At 34.8% G+C, this 15,145-nt stretch overlaps 1 protein-coding gene across 1 annotated transcript in view; it reads right to left on the bottom strand.

Moving 5' to 3' along the window:
- unc79 (UNC-79 domain-containing protein) overlaps positions 1-15,145 on the bottom strand; it is a 197,243-nt gene that overhangs the window by 181,924 nt on the left and 174 nt on the right. Inside the window, exons 2-7 of the mRNA XM_071582616.1 lie at positions 14,569-14,612; positions 13,019-13,138; positions 7,302-7,463; positions 5,399-5,569; positions 1,156-1,263; positions 787-1,002 (exon numbers count right to left, since the gene is read on the bottom strand). Of these exons, the coding sequence (XP_071438717.1) occupies positions 787-1,002; positions 1,156-1,263; positions 5,399-5,569; positions 7,302-7,463; positions 13,019-13,138; positions 14,569-14,612 (821 nt within the window). The remainder of the gene's footprint in view (positions 1-786; positions 1,003-1,155; positions 1,264-5,398; positions 5,570-7,301; positions 7,464-13,018; positions 13,139-14,568; positions 14,613-15,145) is intronic.

A 15,145-nucleotide genomic window follows, 5' to 3' on the forward strand; every position in this document is an offset into this window, starting at 1 on the left:
TATGGCAACCCCTCGTTGGCTCTCGTCCCCACCGCTGTATATTATTCTATACTTATCACTCCAGTAATCCCCGCTATCTTTCCATATCACCTCGCATAGACCTATAATATCTATATTTCCCCTTTCCATCTCTCGCTTAACATTCTCCAATTTCCCTGTCCTCATCATTGTCCTAACATTCCACGTTCCTATTCTAACTAATGCGGTCTTCTTCTCCTGCGTCTTCTGTCCTGCTGCTGCTGGTTTTCCCTTGCAAGGGTTTCGTGGGATGACGACCGCGGAAGCCTTGCCTCCCCCGCTGCCGGGCACGACACACGGCCGATTGGGCCGAGCGCCGTGGTTGCCAGGACTCAAAATATCTCCATTGTCCATCATATTTTTTCTTGGGAATGATAATTGAGGTGGTTTCCCTTTGCCTTCCTCAATAGTGTTTTTAACGTGACACCATCACTTACTGGCCGCCCCACTGGGGTCAGACGCCATTGCAGTCGCCTCACTGAGGAACAGACGCTGCGTGGACTACCTTTCATCTGGCTCCTAACCTTCGACCTATCTGGCATGGGCGACCCTACCAGGAGCAATTTTTATTACTCCCGCCAGCACAGCTCTAGGGGTCATCGGAACGCACAAGCCCTTCCACCACGTCAAGGTTGTAGTCCGGGGAGGGTTCCATACACTACACACGGTTAAATGATACATCAAAAAATATTGAACTGTGACTGAAATTACTACTTTGTGTATTTTTTGGGAGGCTTGAAAAATATCCATAATATCTTTTATCCTTACATGTAAACTTTATTGATGTGGCAGGTGTTCCTCCTCCTTGTCTTCTCTGCAATTCAAGTGGAACCAGTGAGCAACAGAATGGGGGCCAATAATGAAAAAGAAGCTTTGCAGCAGCTGCTCGAGCAGGAGTTGTTCCATGTGCAATGACACATAAGAGATCTTGGGCAATATTTGCTCTCATGGACATGAGACATTCTAGAAGCTGGCAATGCTGAGCTATAAATGGAATTCAAGTAGCATTAGTAGAATATAAATCTTTCTTATTTGAGTACTCCAATCAACTCTATGTAATATATTTTATATCAAATAGATTATTTTCTTTACCAATGGTCCTCAGTTTAAATTAAATAAAATAAAATGTATACTTACATGGGCTAGTGGAATATTGAAAAATGAGCATGATGATGGAGGAAACACTGTGGCCAGCATAACTACTCATGTGCTGTTGCTGAATAGATTGTTGCTCGTCAGCCCTAGCTGCATGTAAAAAATATATATTTTAAATTAGTGATATTAAAATATTCCATTTCATAATTTATTCCTTAAAAAACAGTAAAGTGAATTTGAATAATTATTTGAAGCTTGACGAATAGGCCAAATAACATGTTAAAGCATTGTAAATAATGCGCAGAGACTTTTGGGAACATTTTTTTCTCTATTCTAATGTCTTAGCGAATACTCAAAACAAAAGTTACTGAAATAACAAATATTTGAATCAGGAGCTTTCATTTTTTTCACTTTTTACCTTCTTTTCACCAAAATGTTACATATATTTCATGAGGTATATTCATAAAACATAATACACTTTTCCGCAGGTAGAAAGATTACTTTCACTACTCCACCTGGTGATTTCTGTAGAAACTATCTGCAGTATCTTATTTGCAGAAACTGCCAATTTACAGATTAGGTTTAGGCACCAAAATACTGTAATAATGCATAATACTGTAAATGATTCATTTCCATAAACAACAGTGGGTCACTACTTTAGAGTATCAACCCATTCTCCATTCAAAAAATTTGTGAAAAATGAGAAAGTGAGATCAATATCCCTTTCATTTGTAGTATGCACACCATGGGCCCAAGTCTGTAACTTTTCTCCTCGGTTGAAATGATAAATAGTTACCTTCTCTGGAATTCTCCCGGAGAAAATCAGTAACTGAGCGAGAAAACTCTTTCTGCCAATTGAAAGGGAGAAAAGTCTGGACTCAAAGAAGTTTATGGAAGACAAACAGTTCTCATGGGAAGTGCTTTGAGAGCCAATGAAATCTTTTTTTACTACTGATTTATGTTACATCACCCAATTCCAAATTGTGCTAATGGGTATCATGCTGCTTATGAAAGTTTGTATACATATTTCATATTTAATATATATTTTTATAAATAAATTAAAGTTACTGCAACAATCTGCCAGGCCATTTGTATTAATAGGAAAATGAATTCCTAAAACAATACTATTAGTATATGAGTATCAACATAGTTATTTTCAAAAGTGAATAATGTGTAATTTCATTATTAAGCATTCAAATTAATCTTTACACAACATTTGAATGCATGCACAGCATCAGCAAAAGTTAATGATGGTTATCATAGAAAGTCATGGAAAGATAAGATAAACTTGTGAACAAAAAAACTATATAATTGGAACCACACCAAGTTCATTCCATCAGCTGTTGTTGTCTAAAACAAAGGAATAGCTCCTCCCAAATTTTAATCCTTTGTAAATATTTAGGTACTGAATTTACCCACTCAAAATAATATTATACTCAATAATTTTACCATCCAATAAAAGCAGGCAATTTGTTATTTGTTCATCTTCAAGAAAGAGATTAGCAATAATTTATGTAGTTGAAGTTCAACCTGCAAAAATCACCGTGAGATATCCTGAATAGACAGTACAATGTTATTCTTAAAACCTAAGTGGGTTCTGATTTTGGCTGTGAAATGGTAATTTGAAAGTACTGAAACTTTTGAAAGATACACGAGAGAGATGATGATGACTCTCTCACACTTCCAATTTCATTTGCCATTGTGAAGAACAGACTGATGAGATTTAGCACTTCATTGAAACAAACGTTTGAAAGTATTTTATTAAATCATTTGAAGAATTCCTATGACTGTTTCATGTGTATGTGATTGTGTGATCTAAGGCAATATGGTAGGTATATGTACGTTTAAAGATTTAATTAGTGAATTCCAGCAAATGTCGTAGAAAATGGCATTGCATTCTACGGATAGTGCCTGTGCATTAATTTATTCGTTGAGGAAAGGCCAATGTCCTCAATTATCACATCAGCATGCCATATATAATTACAAGTCTTAGCAAAAGCTCTAAAGTTCTTTTCAGGAGGAAGAGCTAGGCAGAGAAAATAAAGTTTAATGCCATACCAAGTCAATAAATGAACCAAGCCAAGGGGTTGATAGCACACTTCAAATATCTGCACACATTGTATAAAAAAAACCTTGTTCATCCATTATAATGCAAACTCAAACCAGCCCAACTATTAAGTCAACCTGCTACAACTTAGACACCTATTTTACAAATAAAAACCTTCATAAACCTGCTCTTGTAAAATTACTGATTCTTACTTCACTCATATACTAAACGAAGTATTTTTGCAAGCATAATCTATGAAAAAATATGATTACAATTTTTATTGTATGAATACTTTATTAATGGAAATACACATTATGCATAACATGGTGAGCAATTAATGTCAGAGCAATATTCCAAAAAACAATCATTTACAGGCAAATGAAATGATTTTACATACATATTAACAATTATAGTTCAATTACATGGACATTTGAAACTCAACTTCTAAATAGTAACGATATCCATGATGCATGTCTATCAATCAGTGGTACGACACTATAATTTAATACAACCCTTTCATGATTTTTTAAGATATTTTAATAACAAAAAACTAATTTGCTTATAAACTGGATCAACAAAAAACTATTATTTATTTACAGCAACAGATTTAAGAAGTCAGATTAAATTGAAGAAGTTACCTTAGCATAGTCATATAGTGTTTGCCTTTGTCTCTATCTCAAAGCATGAAGGAATTTGTTTCATACTTATAAAGCACCTCAACCAAAACCAATCTATATCATTATCAATTTTACACAGAATAAGTTCACTTTTAATGCATGCGCAAAGCTATCCATTTTCCCAAAAAAGACATTCATGTTGGAGCCCAGGTTACCTAGAAGAACAACAATTTTTAAAGTATAAGAAGTGCCTACTTAATCTATATTGGCTGCAATTGGTCATTATTCCTTTACAATAATTAGCAATACCCATGAACTACTTACTGCTCGGATCATAAATTATGATTATTATTTACGGGAAATGGAAATTCTACAATTGCAAACAAAGAGTCTGAAGATGGGTTCAACACCAATACACTGTACCATTGTGATGGGTAACATAGTGATTTAGTTTTCTAAGAAAAATATTTGAGAATTATCTTTAAGTCTTCCACAGAATCGAGCATAATTGCTTTCATCTAACTACTCTTGAAATTCAGAAATTACTCTCAGTGGTCCATATTGTGCCTCGCAATTTAATGAAAAATTGACAAATTACTGTCTAAATACGAAGTTCAACCAAGGAGAAAACTTAAAGGACCCCCTCTCTGGACCGACATGAAATATTCTCCCGGCAGTTGCTTCGTGTGTTATACACTTTGGCTGGGAGACTGATTTTCTCTCATGAGTGGAAATGAGTCTCCAGGATCAGTAGGCAGTATCTTTCTATATCTCGGAAGAAAACAAGTTACAGACTTGGGTCTGGAGAATCAGCTGTTTTGGGAGATTGGAAGCACCTTTATCTGGAGAAAACAAGTTACAGACTTGGGCCCTAGGGCCATACATAAATGTAACCACAGGAATAACTTAAAAAATATTAATGAATCATAACATTATAATTGATTACATAGCCATATCTTGGTTACATACACATGATCTTACATTGCATGATCCCCATAAAGCTGCCAAACTACCCATTGCTATGATGCAACAGTAGCAACCGACTAGCTAGTGCTACCTTAAATAATTCCAATGCTATCTTGAATAAGAATCTGGCTGATTACAGAAAAACAAAACTATTGTAATTATACACCATAAGAATTACCTTAGGCAAATTATTTTTGTCGGAGGTGCTCATTAAGTGAGGTACTACTGTATGATCTAATATAAGAGATATAATTTTTGGTATTAATAAAAAATAAAAGATTTACCTTTGAACTTTAAATTCTTGATTTAAATGAATATTTTGTATGTTCTATTTTTCTATCTCTTTTTGTTTGATAGTTATTTGATGCATTTGTTTCTGTTTTTCCGAAATCAGTTTGGCATTTGATGGAGGGAGTTTAGGTTATTAATTCCACCATTCCTGTAGACAATGCTTTCTAGCAGTACTTGGCACATCATGTGGGATTAAATGCAACTTTTGTCCTTTAATGCCAACATCCCAAAACAATTTCAAGTTGATGTCAAAATGATCTCTCTATATTATCCCGTCATTTTTTAGTGTAACAAACTAATAATGAACTTAAAAATATGCCATAGTTAGCCAATTAATAAATAGATATAGAGCATGCTAACTTACCTATGGTAAAAGGCAATACATAAAAACATAAAGTATTAACAATTGTTTGATGGAGAGTAGTTGGTAACACAGCCATAGATGATGCCACTAAGCAGGGCAGTGAATCAATCAGATCATGTCCAAGGAAAGGCAGCAGACAACCAAGGCACTGTAGTACACACTGCCCAAATGCTGAGGAAAAATGTCATAATTACTTCACATTTGTAAAGGCAAACTATATAAATGTCGGATTTATTTTGTACACAATAATTTATAAATTTCAACATATATTTAAAAATGCAAAAATATAAGGGATTAACTACTATTGGTCAGTTAATGGCCTTCCACTGATAAATATCAAAACTTTCACATCATGCCCAAAAATTATTTCAAGACAAATAATATAATGGAAACTTTTTAGTGGATGGGGTGAAAATTTTACCAGTTTACTGAAGTTATTACTCATTGGTTGCTAAATGCCCGCTTCACCCATAGCTGAGAAAATAACAATTATTCCCATTTAAATTGAATGGCCATTTGACTAAATATTATTGAATAATTGGATCAGACAGGAGATTTGGCTGGGGTTTTGCAAACAATGTATTATAGAACCATGTTCTATGGTTTTATGTTTGTCAAACCTTAACCTTATACAAGAGCATTATGTTCTCCAGTATCGAAACAATATGATCATGATGGTTAACGTCATCCATTTTCTTGCCTCAAGCACTCTTTCATGTTCCCTCACACTGCTCTTAATAGGTCATTTGATATGCCCTACCAGCTTGAGACACAGATAAACAATCTCATATATAACTTCTGTAAGGGAAGGAGTAATAGTACCTTTTGCAGATGGTAACAGATTTCAGAATTTTCCTCCATTACTAAGTCTGGTCTCAATCTTGGTTCTTTAAAAAATATCTACCCAGTGGCTAGTTGTTCATAAAATATATGGCATCTTTGCTTAGTAATAAGCTTGGTCTTATCTTTTTGGACATTATTCTCCTTTTACATTATATCCTTTTAAAACCAAATAGGATGATCTTTTTCCTTTTTAATGCTCTCATTACATGATACTACATTGGCTTGATGATGCAGTGTATTCATAGAATAGAGTTCCTAGAATGGTAGATGATGGGAAGCCATATTTGTATACTGTCTGAATGGGTTTTCTTTAAAAAAAATCAAATGCCTAAGTCTTCCGCCGCACGCCCTCCTGAACAGCACATCATGGAAAGGTCCCCAACACATACGACAGTGCTTCAAAATACATTGGGCGAACTTGATACCTTAAAAAACAATAAAAATAAAATATTCTCCAATGTCACATACAACATTATGTCATTCTGCCAATCCTTTTCCTCCCCATCCTCATTTGCCCAACTTCCTCACCTTCATCATAGTCTTCATATTTCCATCGCCAATCCAAGTGCTCTGAATCCATCTTTCATGCCTCCTTTAGATTTCTCCCAACAACTCTCTCTCATCTCTAAACATGCCAAGTATTTCATTTCGTTTCCATTTATTTGGTCTTTTCCATCTTCCGCACCCGCATGCAAAAGCCTCTTATCTACACCCATCATCTTTCTTCAACTACCAAGTTTCCACACCATACATTTGTATGCTCCATATCCAAGTTTTCATTAACCTTTTTTTAACATGCCTAATCAACACCCCTATCATCAACTCTCTCCTTGTGTAGGTATCTTTGCCTAACAAAATTCTTCTTCTTACATGACCACTACTTTGACCATTTTGGTCCAAAACCCTTCCAAGATAGGTTAACTATTCCACCTACCTAGTTCATGCCCCCAATTTTAATTTTTTTTAATTAGACATCTAAGCTAGGGAAAGATATAACTATTCACTTAACCTATCAATAAATGCCTAGAAACAACTTAATAATATGTATACACTAACTTACCTTGCAGTCCATACTGTATCAGTGGTGCAACATCCATTAATTGAACAATTGCATTGTAAAGGCCTTTATAATCTAAATTTGGATAAAGGCCCATACGTATTGCATCTTTTTCAGGAAATTTCAGCATTTCCAGGGGTGAACTTGGAACATCTTTTAAAACAGCTGTAAATAGAGAATGTAAAATATTAATATTTAAGAGGGACTGCATTCATGTGAGCATACGAAATGGTCAGGATATATGGCACAAAGGCAAAAAAACCTTTCTTAGAGCATGTCAACCATTAAATGAGCATGAAATAACTATAATATAAAAGTAATATCATTTTTTATGAATCAACATGGCCTAAGTGACTTAGTGTCCTGTAATGTTCATCACCATGGTTTACAGTGTATGAAACACCAGTTTTGGATAACACTCATCAGGGATGTCCTTAAAATACAAGGTTATGAAGTAGAACCAGCAACTTGTTTCAATACTATGCAGGAAAATGGTTATTATTTTCTTTAATTGTACTGCATGCACCAGCCACATTTAAAGTTTGCAATTTGTATTTGAAAATGCATAAATTTGCATTTGTTGGCCAGGAAGCTTTGCACCTCCTCCCTTCCTTTCCATACACCAATTCCTGCCATCACATAACCTCTATTTGTGCTACACCTTAATGAAAATGAAATGTTACGACAGCTATTTATAGTGTGCCTAGGATATAAAATTATTGATGGTCATATCTCATATTTGACAGATGATTTTATCCATTGGATCACAGCTTTGCACGTTTACCCTGAGTAAGTGCACTTGCAACACTGGAAGTGACAAATCATAAGTGTGCCACATAGGCCCTGGAGAGCTGCAAGATGTTCACCCAAACATCAAAGATTTTTAACATATTTTAAGGATCATCAAACCCAACAACTAATAAGTGGCAACACATTTGAAGAAAAATGTCTTGTTGTCACACTTAAAGTGACTTTCAAATCTGCAGGGCAGTTCATTCGGGGAAAAAAAGTGTTCCGCCATTCCAATATATAATAAAACTTCTTATTATATGGGTAAAAACACGTAACAAAATAACTGTGTATATATTCATACATTCATATGCATGTATGCTACTGCATTAAGTATTAAAAAGGCCAATCTCTTTTAAAATGCAATTATGCAGCTGATGCTATCAGGGTTTTCATGCAGAATATATAACATCTCCCCATAGTTCCAGCTTCTCTTACAGAACATGGTGTTAATGCACACCAAAAGCAACTGTCTCACAATATAAAAAATTGCAATCATCACAGTCCAGCTGAATCTTGAGTGAATATGCATTAGTGGACCAGGGCACTCTACTCCATTCTCAGACACATGATTGCAACATCCTCTCAGTTACTGCTTCCAATGGAAGAGGGTCACAATAACATGATGCATTCACATGTCGTTTCATTTCCATTTTGAGTATACCAGAGATCCCTCCACCTTTCCAGGGCTGTTTCTTAACATGGCCTTCTAATCCTCAATGGGTACCAGTATGGGACTCATGTCTTAGAAACTCAAAGCCTCCTTTTCAGCTAAATCAGCCTAAGATAAATAACTAGCCATGTATATCTCCTATTCGCATAGAGGCAAAATGACCAGGTGCTTGATCTAAATTGATATTACATAAGGCAGGTCCAAAGTACCAAATTCCTTTGCATTTAACCTACATTCCTTTGCCATTCCTGCAATTTATCTTGGGATGAACACATTCTAAAGGCAGCCAAAATATTTCACTTCCACTTGCTCCCTGGTTCATTGTCTCAGATATACTGCTAGTGGTGATGTTCTTTTTACCCTGTTATATAATTAATTTAAACCCATTTTGAATCAAATACATTCTAAGGCTAACCTCCAGTGATGATCAAAACCTTCAGATTTTGCAAAAATATGGCTGGAATTAATGGATTTCGCCTCATACATTTTACCTTGTCATTCTATCTTTAGTAGTAATATTTAGGGGAGGCTACCGACAGCTGAGATCATTTGCGCGATTAGGGATGGACAGGAAAGGATGAAGGGTGGAGAAAAACCCGGCATCGGCATTAGCCTACTCTTTACGAAAGGCTCCCAAGGGGTCCGCAGCTTAACGTCCCATCCGACGGATGGCATACTCACTCAAAGTGCCCTCCACAAAGCACCTCAAGTAGGGATCAAGATACCAATGAAAAATATTCAACACTGCCAGGATTTGAACCCGGGCCCTCTGGGTGGGAAGCCAGTATGATAGCCACCGCACCATCTTGATCCCTCTATCTTTAATCTTAACATAATTTCCCTCCCTTGTGTTTACATTTCTGCTCTAATGCTACACATTAAGCCCAACTCTATAAGTTCTTTAAAAACACTGATGCGCACAATCATTTAAAAAAGTTATAATGCATGTCACCGGAACTGTGAGGGCAATTAAGCAGATTTTCAGGGACCAAGACATGGGTTTGTGCATTTTATCCCACATCACCTACAAACATCAACCAATCATTCAAATCACATTTGAATATGTTTCTCTACTTAAAACTCTATTACTCATTAGAATATTTTTCTAAATACATCTAATAGACAAATTGCCACTCTGCATTTTGTGGTGTCTTATTTATTTTTGATATTTCCATTTGACAAATCCTCAACCAATATGCAATGTTCTTTTGAGAACAAAATAAATTTTAACATCCAATTCTTCAAGAATATCCAAAAGGTTCAACCACTATAAAGAATAGGCACCCCTTGCAAGCGTCTGATAAGTATGGTCAAATTATGATGCAATGGATATCAAGCAGAAAGAAAAGTAAACACTTATTTTTCAAGGGTGAGCAGCAACTGACATGAGACCAGTGCTCCAATGATCTACAAGAGTAAGGATACCAATCACTACATGCCTACACAGCAGGAAATAGTGGTGGGTATTGTTAAGATAGCTTATCTTATAGTTAAGTCAAAATCTGATTACAGGAAATGGGGAATCTTTTCACTTCTCGAAGAGATGAAATTGGCAGTGATAATAGAGGGTTCTCGAACTGACCCTACTCAATTAACAAACTTACTCCATTATTTAAAAGGATTTTAATAGTTCTGAAGCCCAAGTCTCAACATCGTCTGCTGCTCAATACCACAATAAGCATTCAGTGCCTGCATTACCTTTTATAATGTTTCCTGAAGATAAGCAACCAAACCATGACCGAGTGTTGAAACGGTGGTCTACGTTCAAGGATATCACTTGCAATAAAGTGAAAACAACCTACACCTAATGAATGTTTTTTCAAATACTCAAAGAACCCGAGAAAAATATAACTATAGACCAACATGCTATAATGGAATAATATGAGAGGGGAGTATCCAAAAACAATTATACCTGGAAGTATAAAGAGTCTGCAATCTTGTAAAACAGTTATACTCACAGCAAAGGGTTGTATTGAATTTTAATTCCAATTAGATGTTAGAACACAAACACAAAATTAGATGTTATGCGAACACAAAATAGCATTGCACTATAACTGTAACTAAAAGATAACACAATCCATTCAACAGAAAAAAGATATTCACCCAGACAGGAAACCAGTAATTCCAAATTAGAAAAAAATACAGTTAAACCCCATACTTTCCATATCAGAATTTACGTTTTCCTGTAATTTACGAAAATTTTATTAGGTCCCATAAAATTTCCCATCATTTCAGTGTATGTGGAAACCTGTAAATATGAGATTTCCTTTTCAATTTTCCTGCTATTTGTACCACTAAGTGTTGGATTATAAAAGTTTCACATTCTAAAAAAGTTACCATTGCACATCAGTCTATAAAAAAAACATTTTTGAATTTTTTCACATATATTCAGCTCAAAAAGATGGGAGAGATCAGTAATTTGAATGGTGTTAGTGAAGAATTTTAATGTGGTGGGCGTTAGTGATAGAAATGTGAACTACTTGAACTCATAATCTCAGTCTACCAGGAAAAGATTCGGGTAATGAAACGAATACATTTTCCAACAAGGAGTTAGCCACATACATAATGCATTGTAATAATACCTGATGAAGACTATTCATATCGCATATAAGTTGAAGGTATGAGGAATTAAAATTACTAGGACCCAAAATGAGGAAGCATAAAAAGCACAAGAACTGGTGACTGACATCTAGGATCATTTGTGCAGTCTCAAAATTATAACAGTGATGGGCTCTTAAATAATAAAAAGTATTGAAACCTGATTTATCCCATCAAAACTACACTGACTCAAAAATTTTTTCTATTCTTCAATCAATTTTGAAGTTGGACAACGGTTTGCACCAGTCAAACGACAAGGTAGCTCAGATTCTCATGCATTAATTTTTCCTCAATTACTCAAAAATGTATATTTTATCCTGGTTGACAGTGGAAAGACAAGGCAAAAAATTATTTTTAATTGAGGGTAAAATCAAAATTCTGGAAGAAAAATTTATTCTCATGATAGAATCTGTATTGATCTGATGTAACTTCTAAGAAGGCAGGCTTCTACACTGAACAAAATAGTGAAAAATCAAAATTAGATTATAAAACATGCAAACCAGGGTGGAAATTTGTCTAAAAATAGAAAATATGTCAAGAATTTCAACTACGAAGAATTACTGAAAGAGAAGTTTTTAAGTGATAGGTCATCAAATATCCCCATGAATGGTGTCATTATAAGAAAAAATGTATAACACATTCCCAAAATATCAGGAACCAAAGATGTCACGGCGACTAATGGTTGGTTAGATAGTTTTAAAAACAGGCACAATCTTACATGCAAAGCTGTGCGTGGTGAAAGTAGAAGTGTTGACATCAAGAATAAAGCTCGGGAGAAGGAGTCAGAATTCAATAAACTTCTTGAAGGTTTTTGTCCCAAAGGTGTTTTCAATGCAGAGGAGATAGGGTATTTTTTAGTAAATTGCCAGGAAAAACACACTTTTTCAGAGGGGAACAATGTTATGGAGGGATGCTGAGCAAACAATGTCTTACACTCTTATTAATCAAAAATGCAGGTTGCTTAAGCCACTTGCGATTGGTAAATCAAAGAGTACAAGGTGCATCCTTAGTCAAACATGTTGCCAGCTAGATACACGATATTTTCCAAAACATGAATGACCTCAGAAATATTTGTGAATGAGCTTCATGCTGAGGATGCTAAAATAGGGTCTCAGAACAGGAAAATTCTGCTGTCTACTGATCAGTGTCCATCCCATCCACCGAATGTTCACATGAGAAGTGTATGTACAGTTACAATTTTTCCCTGCCAACTGCGCTAGTGAGCTCCAACCATTAGATTTTGGTATAATATATTCATTCACGATGCATTATTGAAAAATTATGGTACAAAAATTTATATCTCAGGATGGATGTGATAGGAATATAAAGGCAACCAAATTGAATTTACTAGATGCTTTAAACTGCATATCATCGGCTTGGAAGCAAGTTCATTATTCCACAATATATAACTGCTTTAGGCAGGTAGGATTTTAAGTTGATTGTGATGAAGTAATTCCAGTTGATGTTATTTTTGATGAAGTGTATTCTATAGACAATGGATTCAGTAATTAAGCATGTAAAAATGAAAATTCTCCTTTTCCTGCTTTTTGCATTTTAACACTTCATTTCTCATCCCTATAAAAGGGCATTACTGTTTAAGGCTATAATTCTGTAAAATAAAATTTAAAAACAGTCAAAAATAGATAAAAAATGTACTTACTCAGGAGGGTTTGAGAGAAATGCTTGAGAGTATTAGCAATATCAATTCCTGATGGAAAGGGCATGATTCCATGAAGAAGGCGGAGCTGGTAGTCATGAAGGCTTTGTATTTTAGCCGTAACTGCAAAATAAAGCAATTACAGCTTCTCATGAATAAGAAAATTACTATAATTAAACAAATTACAATATATATAAACTTCATTCATCATCATTTAAAGTCCAAATATAGTCAGTATTCACAATAAAAATTGTGCTGATGCCACGATTATTTCATACTAGTCTCCTGATTTAGGGTAACTTTTCGATCCTCATTAACAGCTAATATATGTCATTATCGCCTTCTGATCCCCTATCTTGTTTAACTGCAGATGTACCTTTCACTGCCCTTCTAACCTTCATCCATCCTTTTTCTATTTCCCCCCACATCCTCCTTTTCATCATGCCCTTCAGCACCCCACCACTTCTCATAATCTCATCCATCCACCTAGTTTGGTTTTTTCAATACCACCAAGTATCTCCCTCTCCTTTCCCACCATATTTAAAACAATGTCATTATGTTTTCTCACTTTACAACTCATTTTCCCCAATATTCTCCATATCCACATGCCAACAATCTCATCTGAACTTATCCTCTTACCCTAAAGAATAATCTCAAATACTGAATGAAGATATGCTCCATACTATGTATTAACTATTGCAAAACCCTTTTACATTTCATATCACATCATTTATCTTTAAACAAAAAAGCTTTTTCACCAATGCAATTCTCAAATAATGACAATGCTTTAGTTATAACTCAGTATAATTTCTCCATTGTATACCTCACTGGAACAGTTATTCCACCGTTACGATTTTTGGAATTGCTGAGTACCTGTTATTAATGCAATTCTCCTAATTTCCTTATTACTCTGACTGCTTAAATTCAGGATACTGTTCAAATATGTTTATTGTTCCACATTCTCTAGTAAAATCACTCTTACTTAAATAATAATAGGAGCTTGCACTTCCTCATTTTGTCATTACTTTCATTTTCTTGTGACTAAACTTCATCATCTATTGCACACATTAATACTGTTAATCACTCGATAATTGCCATTACCTAGATAAATAATAATTTATCATCTGCAAAGTAAAATTCTATAATTGACTCCATTTACACCTTGATGGATAACTAAACCCCATCCCAAACCATTCTTGACCTCACTATTTATATCAACAAGATCTGGCACTCACAGATCATCCTGTATAACTACTCTGCCTCCTCACTTACTAACCCAAGGAGGACACAATGAAATTGTTTATTTGCAATGATCCTTTCTAATTACATTATAGTTGCTGGGGTGTAATGCATATGCTAACCATACAGAATAACGTCACTATATTTCAATAAAACTTATTATGGACTACATCCAAATTTGTACAACTTAATAATTCACAAGAGGCAATTCAAATTTACAAGTATTGAATTTGCTTTTGTAAGATCAATGAAACGACGGCGCGAAAATATCACTATTGACTAATCCTAAAGTAAATATTTAATGAAACACTCACAGGCTGCTGCTCTAGTACCCATAATCACCAGTTGACCACTAATTCTGGAAAATGAGATAATGATCGTAATCAAATATAACATAACATTTAACAGGTCACGTCTCAACTATGTTCCTCCGCAAAAGCAGGTACTCCCAGAATGATTGATACCAACCAAAATTACCTTCATCATCATGATTCATATATCCGATGATTATTTGGCACTACACCGTGGTACGGTACATTTTATTTCGAACATTATTAATAATAACATTTCCCCTCAATACATTAATGCATTACACAATATTAACCCTCCGTTTAACCAAAATTCTTATTCCTGCGTTAAAGAAATTGGGCTGTGAATTATATCCAAATAATTTTCCCAAGATTTGCTAATTATTGCTGTTAAACAGGATACTTAACAAGAAACTACGAAAATAGTAATGACCCTTTCGTCAACAGATAATAATGCATTATTATACAACTTATCCCAACGAAGCAACATCTCCTGAATATTTACAAACAGAAATATTAACGTCAGCACTTTTTTAAAACTCTGATGCGTGCGTCAAATACTTAAAAATGACAAACGTTACAA

The sequence above is a fragment of the Hetaerina americana genome, unplaced genomic scaffold, assembly GCF_022747635.1.
Source record: "Hetaerina americana unplaced genomic scaffold, ioHetAmer1.1.p SCAF_12, whole genome shotgun sequence".
Lineage (NCBI taxonomy): Eukaryota > Metazoa > Arthropoda > Insecta > Odonata > Calopterygidae > Hetaerina > Hetaerina americana.